The sequence below is a fragment of the Pygocentrus nattereri genome, chromosome 5, assembly GCF_015220715.1.
Source record: "Pygocentrus nattereri isolate fPygNat1 chromosome 5, fPygNat1.pri, whole genome shotgun sequence".
Taxonomy (NCBI): domain Eukaryota; kingdom Metazoa; phylum Chordata; class Actinopteri; order Characiformes; family Serrasalmidae; genus Pygocentrus; species Pygocentrus nattereri.
Genome location: NC_051215.1, coordinates 31,405,081 through 31,429,115, shown reverse-complemented (window position 1 = coordinate 31,429,115; position 24,035 = coordinate 31,405,081). Strand labels below are relative to the sequence as shown.

Below are 24,035 nucleotides of genomic sequence, written 5' to 3'. Positions count from 1 at the left end.
TTTTTAATAATAATAATCATAATAATAATAATAATAATAATGATGGGCTTTTTGCCTTAATTGTGCCCAAACTGTGGTTAGTGACATATTAGTAAAGTTAGGCTACCAAACTGATGAACTGATCAGATTTGGAAAGAGTATGGGGCAAGTGAACTTAGATGGCACTGCACATAAGAGGCACTCTAAATCACTTAAGCATATCTAAGTGGATTTAATGAGATCTGTAAAAAGCATGTGTTACTTAGCCTACATGCTGCTAAAGGTCTAGCATATGTGGCTTACAGTATTCCTACTGCAAGTGACACTAGATCCACTATTTAGTCTCCTAAAACCATAAACACACGCCAAATACTGTATAGAACCTATGAATTCAGGACTCAGCACATCAGACTGGCCACATCGCTTTCCTCATAAGATTTCTGAAAGATTATAGTGGGGAAAATCAATAGAACATAGCAAGAAAAATATGACAACGCAGGTATTTTCACTCATAATATTTTAGGGGGACAGAGCACAGGGTTTACAGTATTTTCGCAGAAACCAGCTTCAGGTCAGGTGTTGTTAATGTCAGCGTCGAGCAGAGGAGCCATAGCCACGTCTCTCATCAGCCAGACCGAAGTTCTCGCGAGAACCTGGTCTGGCCGAGCCTACGGCGCTGAGCGGCGAGGGAGCCCGCGCGGGAGTGACGGCGGAGGCGTGACGTCACCGAGACGCCTGAAAGTCAACAACGAGAAGCGGTGGTGCGAGGAGCGAGGAGCTGCGGCGGACGAACCGACGGCGGGGTGAGGAGCTGCCGCCGCCGTGTGTTGCTTTGGCCAGCGCCGTTGTCACAGTGCAGGCGGCCCGAGGCTGCTCTCACCGCGCCGGGTGGTGAGCCAGCGAGCTGAGGAAGACCCCGCACTCACTCCGTCAGTCAGGAGAGCTGCGGCGGGGGGGTTTGCCCCACCAACGCCGGCGCCAGGTAAACATAGCTGGGTTGTAAACAGAGGGCAGCTGGCTCCTCTGCTTTCCTCTGTTATGCTCTGCTCGGCTGACGGTGCGGTTGTCAGTGAGCGGAGCGGGCTGGATGTTAACCGCTAGCCGGTCACCGGCCGCCTCCCTCACAGCTAAACCCACACTGAGGCGGAGCGGGGCGGGCTGGATGCTGCGAGTTATTAGAATCAGGAGAAGCTGCAGTTTGCTGCTCTACGGCCTTGTATGCGCGCTAACACAGCCCCGTCCTCCATAAACAAACAGCCCCGAGCGCTTTGAATTCCAGCGGCTTGGTGATTTGACTACAGTTAGACATTTTGACATATTTTATGCTTAAACTTTAAGCTCTGTTTAAACGAAAACATACGAAACGACTCGTGACTAGACTCTCTTAGGCTAAAATGAGCATGAAACAGCAGCAGTGGAGACTCTCTCCTATTCCCAGTTCCCAGATAAAAGTATCATCAGTTTAATTGAGTCAGCCTGCATTGGCGGCTCAGGCAGGCAGTAGCTGGTGCGTGTACATGTGTGACTCTTTGCATTCATTACAGTGTTTATATCCGTGCTTACTCAGGCATCGTGTCCCTCGCCAATTAAAGCACCGACAACAACAAACAGGGTTAGAAGGTTCGTCTCGTCAGCCATTATTGTGGCTGCGTCGCTGAAAAGCACTGCTGGGTCACAGCCATACCAGCCAGCAGCACTGATAAACTGAAACCAGGACAGACAGCAATGTGACAAGCTTTTGGATGCTGTGGAGACTGACGTGCTTCGGGATGCTGCTGTGATCTGCTGCTGGTTTAAGTGTGCTTAAGTGACCCCAAGGGACATTTGTGCCATGCTTTAAAACAGGGATGGGAAACTAAAGGCCAGCACAGTTTGGTGATTTCCCTGCTCTTGCACACCAAACTAACCCTGATAAATAGCTAAGGAGTTAAATCAGATGTGCTTGAGCAGGAAGGTCTCCAGCCTGTGCAGGAACCAAGGCCTCCAGAGCTGCAATCCCCAACTTCTGCTTTAAAACAATGGTCACCAATCTTATCCCCAGACTGCCCAGGCTGGGCCAGTCTCACTGCAGGTTTTCACTTCAGTCAGGCAGCCTCATTTAGCCGGTCTCAATCTTCAGACCATTGATTAGTTGTATGAGGTGTGCGCTGCTGAGTTGGAAGGAAAACCTGCAGTCACATTGGCCCTTTGCAGGGGAGATTTGTGAGCCCTGCTTTGAAATGTATTAAGCTCTTTGTGTTAGGAAACCAAATGACGCTCAAAGTCGTATGGAGACGTTTGGACACTTCTGGTTAAATAATACATTTTCTAAAATAAGTTAACATATTATTTACAGAGAACATTGTTTTTAATATATTAAACTTAGAAAAATGAAAAAAGAAATTGTAGATTTGTTGCCTGTAGAGGACATCTTAATTTATTTTCACTCAGAAAATCAACAAAATGTGTCATTTTACAGGTGATATGACTGTATTTTAAATAGACTTTCATTTTCTTTTACTTTTATGGGGTGTCTGTTATGATTTGAGCAATATCTTTGCAGACCTCTGCAGGTTTGCATCCACAACGCCTTTGTACATGCCTATGAGGTCATGATCCAATTAATAAACAACAGCCCAGACTTTGATGTTTCCACCTCTGTGCTTTACAGTACTCTTAGTGCAGTCTGGTCAAAATGCTTCTCCAGGCTTTCTCCACACACAATCTACCATCAATTGAATGCTGTACTAAAAGTCTTTTTCTTTCAAATATCATTTTGTTAAACATCTTGTTAATCATTGGGAGGTGTGATGCTCAGTTACCTTAATCAGTTACATCAGCAGGTGAATGATTACAAAATCCAGCACTTCAGTCCAGAGTTTGGAGACCTCCACCACGAGTTTCCAATCTGTCCACCTGTCAGTTATGTTTCAGCTCCTAACACAACAGGGACAGACGAGCAATCTCCAGCCCAGGTTTGCTTAGCTGGCTGAGGTGAACTCGAGCAGAATAAACCCATGGACCGGCTGGGGGTCTCAAGAAACATAGGGCAGTTGCTAAGAAACATAATGTTTATTATGAGATGTGTAGATTTGGCTTTATCTGTAAGTTAAAGAACGGAAAAGCTGTCTCAACAGTGATAAAGTATCTGCTAGCTAATAAGGAAATGCTGATAAAAAGTGCTTAAGCTGTGCGTGTTGTTTCCGCCTGGTGTGTTTGGATGCTAAAAACATTGAAATGATAAAGCTTGATGGAAAGTGTTTTGTTTAATTGTAACTCAGACCTCACTTGACCCATCGTTAGGTTCCTGTGTCTTTTGGGTGAACCTAAACTTTAGTTAATTGTCAACAAATAAAAGAGCATTGGAACATTCACCAAGTGCTTTAGTGAGATCAGTAATGATTCAGTTTGATCAGTTTGTTACAAACCTTGTACAAGAGCTCCATCAATAATGGAAAGTTGGCCAAGTAGTCTTAATGGCTTGAAGCGACACAGGGGGCTATTAATGTGAAGTCTGGTGGAGGTGGTGGGAGGTTATTAATTAGCAGCAGATGTGATTTAATTTCCGATAATTTTCGGATAATTTTGCTATATTCAGAGAAGTCCTGTCTGATATTGTTTATACAAAGGAAAAAGAAGCACACAGAGGAATGTGTTTAATGTTTTGCATTAATAAAAAGTTGGTTTTAGTGAACATATACATGATTAAACAACTAAAACATGCATGCTGGCTAATTTAAAGCAAACAAAAATGGTTTCTTGAAGCCATATTTACATTCGTAAATGTAAGGCTATCACTGGAATTAGTCAGTGCTGAGGAGGCCTCTTCATCTTTCACACAGTCTTTAAGCAAACTCTAATGAAAGAGTAAAAATGCCATGTATATGAGTGCAATAATATTTATCTTTAATCACTAAATGATTATCACACATGCAGGCACTGCACAGTGTTGTGTAATCTGACTGCCAGCTGTCAGTAGCTACGTTAAGAAGAGCTAACATAGTCTAACGTCGTTCTATAAAATTTATTTTAATATAGTCAATTGACATTTAGCTGATGTTAGAGTAGAGGTGGACGATATGGTAAAAATATAATATCGCAATACTTTCTTCACGATACGTGATACTATGTCACAATATTTATTGGAAAAAAACAGTAGTGAAACATTTAAAAGAATGCTGTCAAAAACTGTAATTTTTTTATATTGAATAATTCATTTCTCACTGTGCTCACTGTGTTGCACTAAATCCAGCTAAGGGGGACTCATTTTGCTCGCTTTATAATGAAATAGGCAGTTGGTCAGTGTTCTACAAGTACTGATGATTTGCACAGTGTGTTCAGAAAAGCATGTTGTATCGTGACAGTTTATCATGATAATGATAAATATTGTCGAATTGCCCAGCCCTACCTTAGAGACAGCTAACAGCTAAGTCTGCCTCTTAATAGTTTTGGCATTGAGCGGTGAGTTTGGTCTGCTACAGAGCTTAACCCAGATTATTTTCTCGAAGGAAATAAAAGCAACACCATCTTCTAGACGATTGGGGTGGTGTGCATCAGACATGCGTTCCTCAGTCACATCTTTCCACCAGTTCTTAGGCTAATATTTCAGATTAAGTTACTACTACTGCTGTTTTTTTTAATTGATGAAGTAGCATTTAGGGATAATTATAAATGGTTGAGAGGCATCAGTCACACTTTTGCAAATGATCAATTGTAATTTGATCTATTTGTGTTCTTTTTGGCTGTTGCTGATGTTGGCTCCTAATGGGGATACATGAGGCGTTAGCCTATGCTGTGCCTTATGTTGTATGTAAATAAACAATATTCTGTCTCTTCCTGGCAGCGCTCAGAAAAGTAAACAAACCAGATGTGAATTGAGAGAACAAGCACTAAATGACTTCTTTCTTTCTTCATGGACCCACAGTTCTGCTTTCATTAAAGCGATTGTGAGCACAGAATGTGTGAGAGAGGGGGAAACATTAGTGTGAGTGCAAGAGTGTGTCTGTTTTTGAATTAGGGCTGCGGCAGATTAGCGGAACTCCTCTGAGACCACAGACATCCACATCCTGCAGTGTTCATTCAGAACTTTTTTCATTTCCTCCATTCTGGTTTGTGAGTTTCTAGGTGTGTGTGTGTGTGTGTGTGTGTGTGGGACTCCCCTACACTCACTGAATGAGTGTTCTCTCTCTCTCATTATTCATTCATCTCCAGTTCAGTAACCAGTCGCAGGGAGGCCTGAATGATTTGGGGAAAGTATCTAATTGCAGGTTGCATAGCAGGTTGTGTTGAGATGCTAACCTGGAGATCCTGCCCCGTCTGACATCCCTGAGCAGGTTGCTGAGAGTGTGAGTGATGCCCGGCGCAGGAAGAGAATAAAAGTGAAAACAACCTTCAATGTGTCCAGTGTACAGAGCTGGCAACTATGTGCTTGGTGAACAACTGTTGTTTCCACATGTTCATAAAAGTAGTGAACATGTCGGTTATTTGAATGACTTCACAGATATTTTAATTATCCAATTTCTTGAATATTTATAGTATTGATATCAGTTTAGATCAGTTGTCTTTGAACAAACTGGTCTGTTGGTCACACTGAAACTTTTTGGGTTTGTTTTTCTTCTTCACGTGTGAATTCAGTTATGACTGTCTCTATTAAGGTGGACAGACTGGACATGTCATACAATTGGATTTGGCTGTCTGGGTAAATGAAACCCAAGAAGCTGTCTCATATTATTAGGGCTTTCTTTCCATTTATAAGTACATCCTTGGAGAAAGATGACAGAATAGCAATCATAAAGACATGATTTGTCTGTGCTTTTCAGAACCTCGCTGACTTGTTTTGATAAGTAATTTGGCCCAGGGCTGGTGTGAAAAGAGAAGTGAAAACCTCAGTGTGAACCTCGCTGAAATAAAGAGCAAACAGGCAAATCAACTGGGCTACTCTTCTAGATTAGGAGAGGCCAGGGACGGTTGTAACTCAGTTGATGTCACTAGTGTTGTGTCTTTATACTTGAGGAAAAGAAGTGAAATTGCTTGGCTGTAGTTTCTCCTGAGATAAAACAAAGATTTTGAGTTATGAAAGGTTATTTTTGGATGTATAGTTTGTGTCGAGGCAATATTATACATTTAAAAGTATGAATGGGTCTCTCCATATTGTCCCCTTGGAATTATAAGGTTCTACTTGCATTCTTAGCAATTTTGAGATATTGAGTTTCAAAGATTTTGCTTTCCAAATAGCAAAACTGATTCATATATGAAAATGACAGACACCCTAAATGTGTTCTAAATGTACAATATCAAAGTCCTATCAAACTTATAAATTAGTTTCTTGGAGCGGGTCAAATGTGAACTCACTTTCTGTTTGGAATTATAAGGGTCTGTCCAGCAAAACATGAAAAGAAGCAATGAATTTCAAGGAACACAAACACTTGTAAATTGTATTAAAACGTAAGAATGTCAACATTATCCGTTAAATTTAATGCTTTATATGTCATTATGACATATGACATTTTTATGATTTATTTTTCATAATATTTATTTCTTGTTTTAGGAAAAATCTTTTTCTTATTCAAAAAAGTGTTGATTGATAGAATATTTTATCCAGTGCAGAGGTCAGTTTTAGGTAGGAACCGTAAGTTTAAGTTTCCTTTAAATTAGACAGTAGCCAGATAATAAACAGTCCCAGCAAGTAAGTCTAGCAGGTATATCCGAAATGTTGACTCTGATACACAAAATGTCTTATTTTGGGAAAAGAAAAGATGGCTGAATGAATTAAATTAATGTTTGTGTTGTAATTAAAAGCCAGTCAATTCAAATGTAGACCTTTAACCACCTTTAAGGCGTAACATTTATAAAATTTAAGATGATAAGACTTTTGAAGAAAGAAGACAGACAGATGCAGCAACATGCTTTCAGGTTGCACAGTTTTATAAACGGGTTCTCTTGTTTGGTTTCAAAGTGCTGATGGGCTCACACACAGAAGCGTATAAAGCTACGAATTTGACGTTTGGAGATAGAACCTTTTTGTTTTCTTGATTCCCAAATTGAATAAAACTTGAAAAACACTTCACTTAATGTTAAGAATTTGTCACAGAATAAAAATATGCAATTTGACAAAAATATCAGTTAGAAACTTAGAATTCCAAGGGAATGATACATATGTCTGCAATGTGATTCATTTTACTTTTCAGTTAGCAGAAAATGCACCAGAAATGCAGATCATGCCTGAAATTTTCTGAATTGTTAAGCTACCAAATTAATAATAAATAAAAAAAAAACATTCAGTACCATTGTGCTAAATACGGCAACTTTAATTATATTAATTTGAGCTAAAATGAGTAGAATTTAATGACACTTTCTTTACTGTCTGGGTGAGAATATATTAATGGTTGTATTTCTTATTGTCCACAGATGGGGAGGTTTAACTTGCCCCTATTCTCCTCTAGTTTTCTGCTACATGGTCAGTGATGGCTATTCCTTTGCAGCAGGCTTTAAACAACACCCAAGGTGCTGTAGTTGGTACTTGCTTGCCTCCAAGGCTGAGTTGCTGCACAGAAGCTTATGCAAAGAAGCCAGCCAGATATAGTGGTGAGGGGGATTCTCTTTGTGTGTTTAAGGCTTTCTCCAGGGAGAGCAGCAGCAGGAGAGATTCATAAAGGGAGACTGCAGGTTCCCTTTGTTTTGAAACAGCGTTTACATTAATTAGGTAAACTGAAACCTTTTTCGGCCTTAAAGTGATACCGCACTTTGTGTCAAGGCCAAAGCCCTATCCGTACTTGCGCTTTAACAAGAGTGATAAGCTGTCATCTCGCCACTTTATGATGCTTGTGTACTTAAGAAGTTGTGATCGCAGTTAAGGTGGGTTGAATTGGTGAAAAGACATTGAGGGAAGTTTGTATTCATGGTTTAGTCTGTTAGCATATAAGCTAGGCCAACATAAATGCTGTTTTTCATAGAGCTCTGGATTGAACTATTGAATGGTTTTGTTCTTTTGCCTGACTGAATCTTAGTTTTGGCTTTGTAAAAGAGGCAGTTGATGTCAGCAGTAGTCTTTTGAAGTGCTGCTAAGTATTAAATACAGTTTAACTTGTGTAACATCAGGATTATAGGTTCCCTGAACAAATGTGGTTCTGCTAGACCAGACAAATTTAATTCTTCAGCTATTCATGGTGTTAGTTTATCATTCTCCTCTATTCCCTTGACACATTACACTTGTTGACCATATATTACTGCTAGTCACATGGTTCACCATATGGCTTGTCACAATATCTGAGTAACACAATAACCACAGTTACCCTGGACACTAGAAGAGAAAGACAGTCTACTGTGTTCTTGTTCTTGTTAAGATGGGTGGCTGTGGGCTTCCTTTGTTTTGAAGTGGTGTTGGCATGAATTAGGAAATCTTTAATGTGAGATTGTTTCAGTCGCAAATTCTGTTTAGTGGAGCCTCAAATTGAAAAGTTGAGTTTTTTCCTCACAGCAGGTGTGTAGTTTAAGTGGGACTCACTGCTATGAGTATGCACAGATATTTTTAAACTCTCCTTTATTTTTAAAATTAAACCTATCCTACCATTCCTGTGACATTTCTTTTTGCCCTCGGCTTCCTCATTAGCAGTCTGTGCCTGTATAAAGATGTTCATGGCAGCGTCCCTGCTGTAGGGAAATCCCATATCTTCAAAACTGGTGATCAGAATGTTTTCCAACAAAGGTTTCTACCTGTCGCTGAATTCACAAGTAACTTATTGAAGCACCTTTTATTTTTTTTCCAGTTTTCTGCTGAAGTGTCTGTATTTTGTGCCAGATCTGCATGTAATCCAAAGCGGTGATACCAGAGTGAGTGAAATATTACCTTTGAAGTGAATTTTATTGTGCTGGTCCTGCAGGTAGCTGTATTGAGGCAATGTGCATATAGATCTTCTGCAGTTTATCGTTTTGCTGATATTGACGTTTGACTTGAGCTAACAGGGGTGAAGGGAAACGAATGCGGTTCAACAACTACAGCTTGGTTTTCCACTGGAACGTGTTTTGCGGGCATGAATATTTCTTCATGATTCATTTTTGGCTACTGTTTGAACTCTCTTGTAGTTTGTATTTTTGTCATCACATATTTTCCTGATCTGAGGAGCTTTCAGAGGTTTTTGAGGGCTATCTTGCTTAACAGACTATAGTTTATTCAAGCACTAATGACAATAATTTAGTCCAGTTCATGTAATAACAAAGCAATAAGCCACGAGAGGCTGTGTGTTACTGCGATTTTATCACTGCAAGGGTGTTCTTAGGTACACACAAAGCAGAGTGGCTTATTGCTTTTATAAAACAATGGCCAACATAAAATACAGAGTTTTACAGAGAATAAAACAAGTTAATATTAATAATAATCAACATAAACAAGTATTCCATGAAGAAAATATAGTTCCTTTAGAGGAATATTCGCTATTTGGCAAGAGGAATGTTCTGTTGCCCATCGCTGTATATTGCTGTCATTTATTTATTTATTTATTTTTTTTTGTCATATATCACTGAACAGAAGGTAAGACAGCACTGTTTAATTCAAAAACGTTTTGTACATTTTGGTCACCGCAAGTTTATCTTTAGGACCAATCCAGCAGCGCCCCTCTTTTCGTGCTGGAGCTGAATCTGTGCACTACATAGGAATTTAAATACTGGATTCGGCACCCCAGTGGTGCAAAATATAGCTAGTAAATAGCCATTTGGGATTCGGCCACATTCATACTTGATAAATGATGCCTTATTTGGCTGTAGAGGCTAGAATGTCTAAATGTACATAGATAACACACTATTTAGGGAATACATAGCCGTTTGGGACTCAGCCTGGGTTTCATGCTGCTTCTGATTGAAACATGAGCATCTGAAGCATGTCAGCCATTCAAGAGACATTTTTACAATCCTCTACTGCAGTTTTACAGTTAATCATACCATATCTTAATTCAAGCCTATGATATTAATGATGGAGTTGTTTAGGCTGTTGTCTATCTTTTAGTCTGTTAGCTAGCTGACCAGCCTGGTTGTAGTTAAGAGCATAAGTTGCCAGTCCCTCAGTTTAAACAAAAAATGAGTCCCTGCTCCATCAGTATAGTTGGTGGTCCATGTAGGCAGTGTGTGAGTCAAAGATAATTCCATTAACAGCACAAGGGTTTTATTATGCTGTGACATAGTGATATAGAATTCAGCTGTTATGAGATGGTCATAGGTGTGTGTATATTATAGATTTTACAGCGGCCAGTCAGATTTTAAGATCAGAACTATCCATTTTGTAATGGGTATTTTTCATTCTGGGTCCAATTAAACAATCATTGGTAGATACACTATGTGTAAAAAGTATGTGGACATCCCTTCTAATTAATAGACTTGGCTTTTGCATCCACATCCATTGCTAACAGATGTTATAAAATGCCTTCTTTCTAACATGGCAGTTTAAGTTTATGTAATACTAGAGCTGACCCGGTCAACTGTAAGTTCTGTTATTATGAAAATGAAATCACTATGAGCAGCCACGAAGTGATAGACTACGCAAACTGATGAAATGGGACCACCAAGTGCTGAAGTGTGCGGTGAGTAAAAATCATCTATCCTTGGTTGCAACTTTTAGTAATGCATTCCAAATTGCTTCTGGAAATAACATCAGTATGAGAACTGCTTGTCAGATGCTTCAGAGAATGAGATCCCTTGACCAAGCAGTCACACACAAGCCTAGGCCCTACATGTAAAGCACACCGCTATTGGATTGGAAGCATGTTCTCTAAAGTGACGAATCGTGCGTCACTGTCTGCAAGTTTGATGGATGAATCTGGCTTTGGCAGATGCTAGGAGAATGCTACCTGAATTTTTCAGTATGGCAGTGCCTCTGTGTGTAAAGCAAGGTCCATAATTAAATGGTTTGCTGAGTTAGGTGTGGAAAAACATGACTTGCCTGGACAGAGCCCTGACCTTAGCCATGTAACACCTTTGGGATGAATTAGAACACCCAAGATCAGAGTCCAACCTCACTAATACTCTTGTTCCAAGACAAGCAGCCAAAACCTTGCCAGATAAGTGCAAAACCTTGCCAGATAAGTGGAGGCAGTTGTAAGAGCAAAGGGAGACCAATCCCATTTTAGTGCCCATGGTTTGGAAATGAGATGATTAGTAAGCACATATGGATGTGATGTTTGAGTGTCCACATACTTTTGATACCCACATAGGGTATCAGAAAGTGGTGGTTATTGGGCACACTAATAACAGTGTTGGTTACATAATCCTATTATGATTTTTTTTTTATCAAGGAGAACTAATATAGCTGCCAGGGATAAGGTTATATTGAGTTTCAACAAAATGATTCAAAAAGTTTCCTCAGTCTTTAAATGGTCTGATTATTGAGTGGTCTGCATTTAGGTCACTGCATGGGCCTCATCTCTGGTAAATCTGCGAGAACATTGACTTTGTTTTAATGCTAAAAAGGAGGGGATTGTTACAGTCTTCTTAGATACCAGGTTTCAGATGCTTAGGGTTTTAAAGGGAATCTCACACACTCATAATTGTTCCATAATCCATTAAAATGATACAATTTAAGCTGTACTGATTCCACACACCCCGTCTCGTCTCCTGGCTTTTTATTTTATTGTTCTGTTTTAAAACATTTGGTTATGAAAAGGTCCAACTACAACCTTTTCATCTGGAAAAACTTATTTAAGGTGCTACAGTCTACAAATGAAATGCCGAAGGTTTATTGATTAATTTGAACAAAGCCGTGACGTAACTGCACATGATAATATTTTACATTCTTTTATGTAAATGTTTTAAATAATGTGGCAGACTTACAGAACCACATTTGGATGTGCTGTAAGTAGTCTTGCCCAAGGACTCTTACTGGAATATCTATTGGTAGCCATCCATTTAAATAAGTTGAAAAGAATGGAAATGTCCAATGCTAATGACTACACATGAGCTAAGAATTGAGCCTTTGGGTGTAGTTACTGGCTGTAATTCTAATATTGAATTGATTATGATGATTCAGTTTTCCCTTGCACTACCTGCCGATTTATTGCTAAGGCCAACTAGAAACCACACCCTTTTTTATCAAATGTATATTGTTTGAACGTATGAGTGCGTATATGCACATAATGTACATATTGTTGCATGGCTTGCTGCTCAGGTTTGGGTGGCATTACTAGGCACATCTGATGCTGGTTGATAATGTGTCTGAGCTCCTCCCACCTCTGCTCATTAATAATATGAATATTTCAGGGGTGCTTCTGTCAGCTCTACAGAGGAACCGAGTTTGGTGTATCTGCTGCCAACTCTTTGGCATAAGATTTATATCTGTAGGACCACGTCTTTGATAGCAGTGGAACTGAGTTTTCTTTCAATCTGAAGGTGTGAGAGAAATGGGTAAATAGTTTCGTTGTTGCTGAGAGCGAGAGAGAGCGAGAGAGAGCGAGAGAGAGCGAGAGAGAGCGAGCGATATGAAGGAGCTGCAGTAGCTAAGGAGGTGGAGTGGAAGAGCACAATACATTTCCTCCACCTCTTTGCCATACAGACGAGGGCATTACGTCAGACTGAGTCACAATCGTCTCCAGCCATCAGAGCTGCTGGTGTACGACAAGCCCGTAGAATTCAGCTCTACTCAATGTAGATGACTTCTGAGTGATGTACAAGGACAGGCACTGCATTATACTTTGAATGGACTTTCAAAGCGCTTATATGTCCTTAGGGAAGTCTTCATGTTGAAGAACCATAGCCAAGCTCACATCCTCAGCTTACATTTGCTTGGCTCGTCTGATTTTTGCTGCTCTGACTTTCATTTTCCTTTTTTCACCTTTCCAAAATGTACATTGGAGCTGGAAGTAGATGAATCTATTGCAGCAACCATATATTTACTACCACATTATAAAACATGAATTCGTTCATAGCATCAAAGAGGTCTGCGAAAGTACACGGGTTGGAGGAGAAACAAGGAAAGTTCTCTTTAGAATACCTAAAGGCTCCCTCGAGGATGTGCTGCTTAACCCAGTCCAGCTTTGTCTCACCGTCTCCCTTTTTTCACCTCTGATACGAAAGCGTCTCTGGAAACGCTGAACATTCCAGTCAGATCACGACAGCAGACCTAGTGCTTCGTGGCGCTTGGCCTGACCTCGTAAGTGTATCCAGCTACAAGTAAAAGAAAAAGGACACCATTGATGCTTGTTTGCTCCCGTTTGACCATATTAATAGAGGATTTAGATGCGACTCAAACAGCTCTTTGATGGCTCTCACCTACGATGAACCTTTTACTCAGCTTTTCATTGTGGTTAGATTACACTGGCCCAGATGGTGTTATTGCTTGAGTTTACTTTGTGCCTGTTTTTTAGCTGAATTAAGAATTACTGCAATAATATCAACCCTGGAAATTACTAGGACTGTGTTCACATGACGTTTGGGTAAGGGTTAAGTATGTTTTAATAGCTGTTGTGAAGGCATGAATGATTCTTGTTAGTTGAGTGCTTGATTTAGATGTGATTTAGTTCAGGTTATTAGGGTTATCAATTCATAGCCATCCGTGATTAGTGCCTAGCCATTAGTATATTGTTTACATGTTTATAGCGACTCTTCAGTTCAATTCTAAACAAGTGATCTTCCTCAGATGTATGTGATCTGTGGCCCATGTTGATGAGCATTTGTTGTTCACTAATAAAGTTAAAGTCCCGCACTCTCTCACACGCACATACTGTATGTGCCCAAATACTGACCGCTGTCTCCTGGTCTGCTGCCTCTGTGATTAAAAGTGCAGAAAGTACACTGCTCTGCCTCTCTGTGCTCTGACAAGCAACTTGCACTGAAACACACCTAGAATGTAGAACTAAGTGTTCCCCCAGCATAATTTATTCATCGTTTTTGCATTTTTTAAAAAAGGTAAACACTAATAAGTATGTCAATCAGTATCCCCAATTTTATTTTATTCATAATAACTGTAGTTTTACTCAACTTTTAACATAAACTTTATGTTTGTATATTCTGCTATAGTTCTTCAGTGTTGCTTATGTTTTTTATGCACTAGATTAATTATGGTACCATAATTAATAAAATCTTTAGATACATTATTACTTATTATGGTGTTCTTGCAGCAGATTCTAGAGAAAAGATGGGGTTCTCTTATTTCTGTCATCTCGATCCTAGATTATTATTTTTCTTCTGTCAGCTTTGTTTACTGGTTCATTCTTGTGTTTTTTTGTTCTGTTTGTTTGTGATCTTTGATTCTTCATGCTTACTCAATCTTTAAGTATAGTTTGAACTAGACAGCCCCAACATGTAGACACACACTCGTGCTGCCCTTTGCTGCAGCTTCGTACAGTCCATTTTGTTGCCATGCGTACTCGATTTGAGAAAATACCATGAATGTGGTCTCTGAACTGTTTTTGTGTTTTGAACATGGCATCATGGTGCTTGTGTGAAAAGTTCATGAGGCTGGTGATGAGTGATGATTTTACACCTAGTCATAGCCGCAGTCTGGAAGATCATACTGAAACATCTGGGTCAAACTTCAGGAGACACAAATTGGTCAGAAAACTGACACGTTGGGATTACCACACGGAGATTGTACTAGAATAGAATAGAATTATATATATATATATATATATATATATATATATATATAATTATTATCAAGATTATAGTCATATATAAATTATGAGAAAATAACCACTGTAACTGTTGTTGACTATAAATAGCACAATCAGCATTTAAAAGTTCCTTCGACTTTCATAAATTAGCCAAGCAGATTTGCTTAAATGCTTATAGTGAACACTGTTTTTAGTTTACCTCATTTGCTCTCCTAACATGGTGGCCTAATAAAATACTTCATAGGCTTCCTACTCTCTCTTCTCCCTCTGTATATGTTGATTGATGGGAACAGAAATCATGAATAATGCATAAAAGAAACAAGGCATAAAAGAAAAAATGACATTTTTAGTGAGTTTGAGTTGCTTTACATGAACAGTGTAAAGTTATCTTATTGTTTATTTTACACAGGTCTTTAGAGTGGGTGATTTTATCAGAATTCTATTTTCTCTGGTGGATTGGTGGGAATACTGACCACATACGATTTGACATTGCTTCCTGAAAATGCATGCAACTTTGCATGTGATTCTGTTTTTAATGAGGATAGAACTCGTACTTATTGACCGTGGGTTCACCACACAGCCCGGTGGTCACTAGCTGAAGTTCAACAAGTCAAGAGGTCAACTTTTCATTCTGTGTCCACAAGGCAAAGTATGCACATTCAGTAGAGTGGAGGAATGTCAATTTATGGCAGCACCCTTAGAGTTTTGTTCCCTTTGCTTCAGGCAAGACATAGACGCTTGAGTAGTTTGCTTCTAGTCGTGTTACATGAATACAAATGTACATTGAATACACCTCATCATATCTAACATCCCTCATTTAAATACCGAGCCATGGGAGTAGCGTAGAGGCCATAGCTGCAAAACTGAGTTTTAGGTTTTATGCTAAACACACTGTCTTCCAATCCATAATAGACATGCCTGAGGAAATTATGCAGCACACCTGTTATACCTAATATCGATGAGACACCAATATTTACTGGCAGTCCAGAGCACAGCTTTTCAGACAGTGAAGATGAGAGTACAGGGATTTTGCTAAATATATTTTGAAGTCCTTACCATTTCACCCTTGCTTAGGTTAGAATTTATTGATTATTGTTTTAATGCAACCTTAAAGGTACATTCATGTGCCCTGTATGTCCTGAGGGCATTTTGTTATTCATCTACATTTCATATGCAACAGTGGGCGCTATCAGGAAGTCATCATTAATGCAGAGGTTCAAACTAGAGCTCGAAAAACCATTGATTATCAGTATCTGTGGAATTCCTGGCGATGAAAGTCTCAGAAAGCTTCTCACTTTTAAAGAGTTGACGATTTTTACTCAATGCTAGTCTATATTACATATTACAATAACTCAGTAACTTGTAAAGTTGAGTAAAAAACTTTGTCGTGGTTGAAATAACAAAAACAGCAAGTGTGTCTACATTGCATCAGCATGTGTTTTCAGTGAAAGTACGTGGAAGTAAAACTGAAATGATGTTTGTGTTGATGGTGTTTTTACTCTGGAAAGTAAAATCAGATCTTATCTGGTCAGAATGGAGACACATTGTTGTGAAAATATTTAATTGAATCCAGACAAAACACATGTTAATGCAAGGTGTAAACAAGCTCTAAAATGAAAAATGCAGTGGCTTTCTTAATTTGAAAAAATACCATGAATGTGGAAATGTTTTTTTGTGTTTTGAACATGGCATCATGGTGCTTGTGTGAAAAGTTCATGAGGCTGGTGATGAGTGATGATATTACACCTAGTCATAGCCGCAGTCTGGAAGATCATACTGAAACATCTGGGTCAAACTTCAGGAGACACAAATTGGTCATAAAACTGACATGTTGGAATTAACACATGGAGATTGTTCAAGATTTTAGTCACTTTACATAAATTATGAGAAAATAACCACTGTAACTCTTGTTGACTATAAATAGCACAATTAGCATTTAAAAGTTCCTTCGACTTTCATAAATTAGCCAAGCAGATTTGCTTAAATGCTTGTAGTGAACACTGTTTTAAGTTTACCTCATTTGTTCTCCTAACATGGTGGCACTTTTCTATATATAGAAAAGTGTTAATATTTGAATAAACAAAATGTATAGAATATTAATTAATAGTGATTTATATATATTTATATATATATATATATATATATATATATATATATATAAAATACAAACAATATAGTGATTTTATGGATTTGTTTGTTTGTTTAACCATTTTCAAACCTCTCCTCAAGGAAGCCCAGTATTATATGTAGTTAAAAAGCAGCTCCTGGTTTGACCAATCAGTGTTTCAGTAAATTGTGCTCATGATGTAATTGATGATATTAACAAGTCTCTGTGGTGGCTGTGAAGGTGTCAAGGAAAAAAGGGACCCAAGAAATTCTTGTTACTTTTTATTGTTTTTATGTTTATTTTAATTATGAATATGACTTTATTCTAATGTATATTGTGATAAATCACAGCTGAGGTAAATTGTTTATTACATGCATATACACAGTAGTTACACATTACAATGTTCAGAAGTTTGTCCTCTGTAGACGATGTGTTTAAAGTTATTTTCACTCAATAAATTGCAATTTGACAAAAGGTGCTCAGGCTTTTACATATGACTTTTAATACTTTGTAATCTGTAAGACCACTGTGGTTTTAGATGAATAAAATGGCTATATCTGTGTTGTAGACATCACAACTCCTGGTTCATTTGGTAAGTTTCTCAGTAACAAGGCCATTTCAGATAAATCCACTCTGAATGACTTTTTCGTCTCAGCAACTGAGTTATGCCGAATTTTATTTTTATTTATAAAAATTGTTGGAATTCCCCTTGTAGTGCATTTTGAAAGTAAACAGGGGTAAAGTGTCTATGAAGGGGTCAAGATGTATTGAGGGGAGAACCAGGAGGCTTGTTTTTCAGGCTTGCTTGTCGGTTGGGTAAGAATTTGGGAGGGGAGGAGGGGGTCGAGCACGAAAAATCCATGCATTCCATTTTTGTGTGTGTGTGTTTGTTCTAGGCTGACTCACTGCTGAGGAGTGGGAAGGTCTGAAGAGCGCGTGCGAGAGAGAGAGAGAGAAGCGTCGGAAGGAGGGGAAAGCCTCCATAACGGCTTCGACAGGAGAGAGAGTGAACCGACGGACAGCGAGAGCGGGAGAGCACCAGGCAGGGAGGGAGTGAGTGAGACGCTGACCCCTCCCCTCCCCTCTTCCTCTCCTCACCCCCCCCCCCAACCCCCAACACCTCCCCACTCCTTCTGGAGCTGGCGTGTAGCAGCGAAGAGCACACCGTGACAGAGGCATCATGAGCGATGTCACCATTGTCAAAGAAGGCTGGGTGCAGAAGAGGGGTAAGTGCCTGGCTGCTCTCAAAGGCTCGGTTAACTAACGGGCTTGGCTGCGTGTGAATGTGAATGTGAGAGTGAGACTGTGTTTGTGTCTCCAGAGACTGGTTCCTCTATCATGGGTGGGCTCTGCTGCTGTAGTATGTCACAGCATGGCTTCAGTCAGATTATGCTGGATGCCGGCGTGTGTGGGTGTGCCTGTCTGTATGTGTGTGTTTGTCTGTAATTGTAGTTTCTTACTAGACAGAACATAGATGAAGAGCACATGTGTCATTACATGTGTAGGTGAGAATGGGTACATGTCTGTGTGTCTGTTTCTCCCAAAGTGGTTCTGAATGCTGTATTCAGACCAGTATCCATCATATCTCTCTCTCTGCCTGCTCCCTTTCACTGGTTTGATTATATATTCTATATGTCTCATATTCAGAGACTCTCAGTGAGGCTGAGAACAGGCTCTAATAATACAGTGTGGCCTGTATGATTTTTATGCCTCAATATGTTTGTAAAGGATTTGAAACTGTATCCCGAAGGCAGATGCATGGGCCCTGTTATGTACACATACACACATAAATATCAGTCTGCGAATGCCACATGGAAGTGGACCTGACTGCTGTTGCTATCGACTTGGAGGTGCCATTTTTCCTTAGGGGTGAGATTTGTCTCTACACCGGGGGTCACCAGCCTTGGTCCTGGAGATCTACCTTCTTGGAGAGTCTAGTTCTGATCTGCACCCAACAGGCCCCCTACCTACACACTAAACGCTAAAGCATCTCATCTAATCAAGGACTTCTTGCTGGAGCAGGTGTAGCAGATTGTTGTTGGAATCAGGAAGGTAGATCTCTAGAAACAGGGTTCTAGACACCCGCTCATTTTTCATTTTTTTAACTCGAGTTGTATCGAGCCAGGAGAGCATTAGTGAGGTCAGGGACTTTTATTGAGTGATCAGTTTTGGGTCACTCCATCTCATCCCAAAGATCACTCCACAGAACGCTCCATGGCTCAGTGCTAGGTACTCTGGAGTGGATGATCTTGAGCATTATTTGCACATATAGCTTATATATCCTCTCTAACAGGGATGTTGTGTGCTTTATACCCCTAATGTGTGGCTGCTCTGCAGCATCGCTGTTAGAGGTATCTAGGTACTTTTGCATGTATAACTTATTTATCTTCTCTCTCTAACTCTTTGGGCATCTGAACTCTATGATTGCTCTATCCTTGCTCTATCCTCTGTCCCTGCATCCCTGTTGATCTTGTCCTCAACATCCTGCTGTGTTTACTGCATCCCAAACTCAGCCAGCCCTCTGCTGACACCCTTGGCTGAATTATGGGCCGATGGTTTGTGACTGCCGCAGTTGTTGATTTAGATGACTCCAGTTACAATGTGTCTTACATTGATTTTTATGGTGAAATTTCAGGCAGTAGGATGGTGGGGTTTCATGCCTGATGTGATTTGTGGCTGTTTTTTCCCCTTCCCCCCCTTTTGTCACTCTTATTGATCGTCTCACACACACTATGTATTTCCACATGTTAAGCCGAAGAAGTGGGATGATACAAGCAAAGCTGAATTTTTTTGCTACCTTTCTGCTGTGTAGCCTACCTCAAAGCTGCTTCTTTCCAGATGCTGCCTGTTTGATGCATTGGCTGTTCCAGAGTCTGCAGCTGTAAAGCTGGTTAGTTTATTTCTCAGATAGGAAAATGAAAGTTTCTGGCATAGCTGTAAAAATTTTGCATTATTCATAGTTTTCACATTTTCAAGGCAAATGTACATATTTAAGGACTTAAAGGGCAATGTCTCACATTATTCTTTCATTTGGTTTGATGTACCAAAAATAGTGCTATTTCATTTTGACAGGCTGTTTTTGTTACTGTGATTTGACTGATACATGCAAATGACCCTTGTTCTGACTGGCTTATTGACTCTTTCAAAAAGCAGTCTGGGCTGAAACCTTTTTCTCCTTATAAGTTCAGTGTGACTGGGCAGAGCGGGGCAGAGCGGGGCAGGGCAGGGGTTGGGGAATCAGCCTTGCAACCGGAAGGTTGCTGGTTCAATCCCTTGAGCCGACAGTACATTACTGAGGTGCCCCTGAGCAAGGCACCTAACCCCCAACTGCTCCCCGTGCGCTGCGGATAGGGCTGCCCATCGCTCAGGGCAAGTGTGCTCACGGTCTCCTATTGTGTTCACTAGTATGTCTTCACCAGTTTGTATGTGGTGTTTCACTGCACAGATAGGTTAAATGTGGAGGTGAAATTACCCCACTGTGTGACTAATAAGGGTCTCTTAATTTAAATTACTGGTGGATGTATGCAAATGACCTCACAAAATAATGAATTCAATACAGGTTGTTTTTGCCGCTCAGTTTACAGTTAAGTAAGGTATTGACTGTGGAGTGACAATGTTTACATGTTACATCACAATTTTTGATTGGGGAAAAAAAAACAGTAGGAAAGATTTGTCACTTCATGATAAGGGTCCTTTAATGCAACATTTCTAACAGACATATAAGTTGTTTATATGATAGTGATGGATGCTTATAGACAACAGCATTTGGATATTTTGATAAATCCGGTGCTGCTCTAGAACTTACAGAGTAGCAAGTTAAAACATCAGTTAGTTGTATTTTATTCAAAATTTGTAGTTATACCTTATGCAAAAGAACACATCTGTGAGGATATCAGTGTTTTTTTTTTTTTTTTTGCATATGGACATAGTCTGAGTTACCAGCTCACTCCTTCTGCTTATTTATTATCTTTGAAAACATGCATGAATTAGCCAGGATGAGTGAGGTTTGAGAGTGCTTGTGGCTGTGGCCACGCCTGGGCCGGGCTGTAGCTGTAGAATGGGTTGACTGGGGGTGAGTATTTGTGTGTATGTGTGGTACTGCAGCCCTGGGCTGGGAAACAGACCTCGTTGTGTTGGGCTTGGCCGTCTGCCAGGATGACCCCGATCACCCTCTCCTTTTCCTTTCTTTTCCTACTTTGTCTCCACCATTCTCTCTTTCCATTATAGCTTTCACTCTCTCTTCTCAGACTCTGCCCCTACCTTTAATTTTCCATTTTATTGCTGTCTCTCTGTCTTGTCATCTCTTACTTTCTTTCTCTTTCTTTATTTCTCCTTCGAAGCCCCCCCCCCTCCTCCCTTGTTTCTGTATTGCTAGACATGTTGGTGTTTGCTGCAGTAGACGTTTCTTTGGCCGCATCCCTAGCTTGGCTTGGCCTGGCCGCTACATCCACTCTGTGCTCTCTTAAAAATAGAGCTGAAGGAGAGCGAGAGAGAAGGAGAGGAGGATGACCAAACGAGTGACATAATTTCCTGTTTACTACACCAATGAATGGGTCACTAGGAGCTTCCCCCTCACTTACAGAGACCTCTTTGACTCTTCTTGAAAACTTCCGCTCATCTGCCTTCAGGCATTTTATCATATACAATGACTGGCCACAGGTGCTAGATTCAAATGGTGCTTAATGCTTTGAGTATTAGTCTGCATGATATGCAAGGAACCACAGATGGGCACACAAGCCAGTGAACTTGTGAATCAATTTTGTGTCACTCTTAACCGACTTGCAACTAGACTCTAGACTGAGGAAAAAAACCCTAACAAAAACAGATTAAATTGAGAGCACCAACATTATGGAAATTGTCCAGCCTTTTGAACAGAAGGAAGCTCTACACACTAAATGCTGTGTTTAAAGAAAAGAAGGAAAGAGGAAAAACAACTTGAAACATTGGCTAGCATGTAGATGGGATGGCAAGTGTTCTTGCTAGCGCTGTAGCTAGTTAGCTAAAGTTCTAGCCCATCCAACTGAAGTTTCAGATCTCATTTCTTTAAAATTTAACCAATAAAGCTGAAGTTTTGGTAAGTTCTCGTTCCTTTAAAATTTAACCAATAAAGCTGAAGTTTTGGTAAGTTCTCGTTCCTTTAAAATTTAACCAATAAAGCTGAAGTTTTGGTAAATTCTCATTCCTTTAAAATTTAACCAATAAAGCTGAAGTCTTGGTAAATTCTCATTCCTTTAAAATTTAACCAATAAAGCTGACATTTTGGTAAGTTCTCATTCCTTTAAAATTTAACCAATAAAGCTGAAGTTTTGGTAAGTTCTCATTCCTTCAAAATTTAACCAATAAAGCTGAAGTTTTGGTAAGTTCTCGTTCCTTTAAAATTTAACCAATAAAGCTGAAGTTTTGGTAAATTCTCATTCCTTTAAAATTTAACCAATAAAGCTGAAGTCTTGGTAAGTTCTCATTCCTTTAAAATTTAACCAATAAAGCTGAAGTTTTGGTAAGTTCTCATTCCTTCAAAATTTAACCAATAAAGCTGAAGTTTTGGTAAGTTCTCGTTCCTTTAAAATTTAACCAATAAAGCTGAAGTTTTGGTAAATTCTCATTCCTTTAAAATTTAACCAATAAAGCTGAAGTCTTGGTAAGTTCTCATTCCTTTAAAATTTAACCAATAAAGCTGACATTTTGGTAAGTTCTCATTCCTTTAAAATTTAACCAATAAAGCTGAAGTTTTGGTAAGTTCTCATTCCTTCAAAATTTAACCAATAAAGCTGAAGTTTTGGTATTATGCTACCTGGCTAGCATAGTTGCTGTACAACTACAGACTAGAAAACTGGTCCAAGTTATTTTGCCTTTTTCTTGTAAGCTAGGGATGTGCGTTCTGGCTCATTTTAATATTTTGATATTCGAGTATCTGCAAGAATTAAAAAAATGGCCAAAAAGTGTACTTTGGCAGAAACTAATGTAGGGCTAGAGCTGTAGATGTACTCTTTCAGGTGTACTGGTGTTAGCACTGGTGTTAAGAGGCTAGAGGCATGTTAGTTTGTCAGAGAAATGTTTCCACTGCCTCTAGACCTAGTCAACATCAGCTAGTCAGCCTAGTTAATAATAAAGCTGTGCTACATCACTTTTATACAGTGTTTAAGAGTGGCAAAGTGTCATAGACAAGTGACTTGTGAATCTCTGCTGGTATCATACACAAATATAAGCTACTATGAACTGCTATTTTTAACATTCTTCACTTCCAATTACACTGCATTGCTATTTCTTCCATTCTATATTTGTTACAAAACAGAATTAAGGAAGTAATTTTGGGTGAATTAGTGAAATGTGATGCATTATGCAGCATCATTAATTGCTTATGTTTGGCTGTATGACTGTAAACCAGCGGCTGGCTATGAGGCTGTAGTGCTCAGTGCAGAGTCACATGGTTGCCATGCTCTTTCCCGCAGGACCTTTGGAACACTCTGTACTGAGGAGAGGATGCAGAGACATGAATGAATGTCTCTCTCTCTCTTTTTCTCTCTCTCTCTCACTGTCTGCATCTGTTTTACAGTCATTTTTAAGTCTTTTCCACGATGATATGTCATCATGTACATTAATGAATTTTAATATGCTTTGTCACAAGGCATAAGTGTAATTTTTTTCTTCTCTCTCTCTCTCTCTCTCTCTCTCTCTCTCTCTCTCTCTGTCTCTCTTTCTCTCTCTCTCTCTCTATACCTCTCTCTCTATACCTCTCTCACTATACCTCTCTCGCTATACCTCTCTCTCTACCTCTCTCTCACACACACACACATACGCACTGACCTTGCAGTCCCTGTTACTGGCTCTGCTCTGTCCTTTGCCTCACCTATTTCATACCTAAGAGTATTCTGCTTTCAAATCAGTGCTCCCATCGGGTCCTTTTCTTTCTCTCCTGCGTTCGTTCACTCACTCCGGATGACATTCTTTGAGGTCCGGTTTGAGAGAGTATGTACTCTCTACTGTGTTCTGGACCTTATGCCATGTTGAATGCTTTGGCCGGGTTTTAACTGTGCCAGTGGAGCTGCTGTGCCCCAAGACACGTCTACTGCATTAGCTGGTTATTGCAATACTATGCCCAGTATGTTATGCCACGGTCCATCAAGACGACCGTGGTGAAATGTTTACTTTCTGCGGGTTAAGGCTCAGGTCTGCTGTAGCCACATCTCTGAGTAATCTAGGATGAATGGTGGAGGATGAAGGCAGTTTGATGTTAATATTAATACTGTATCAGAATTAACATCACATATGTTAACATATGATGACATATGTTGGTTATAATATTAAAAAAAAAACAGTCTACCTTGTTTGCTTCTTCTTGGAAAAAGTCATTCTTGAGCCCTGGAAACAGATCATTAGTT

The 24,035-nt window shown here is 39.7% G+C and overlaps 1 protein-coding gene across 1 annotated transcript in view; it reads left to right on the top strand.

Annotated features, from left to right (window-relative positions):
- Window positions 1-686: 686 nt before the first annotated feature.
- The window catches only part of akt3a (v-akt murine thymoma viral oncogene homolog 3a), a 127,101-nt gene continuing 103,752 nt past the window's right edge, over window positions 687-24,035 (top strand). Inside the window, exons 1-2 of the mRNA XM_017690554.2 lie at window positions 687-961; window positions 17,553-17,882. Coding sequence (XP_017546043.1) covers window positions 17,837-17,882 — 46 coding nt within the window. The 5' untranslated portion in view covers window positions 687-961; window positions 17,553-17,836. The remainder of the gene's footprint in view (window positions 962-17,552; window positions 17,883-24,035) is intronic.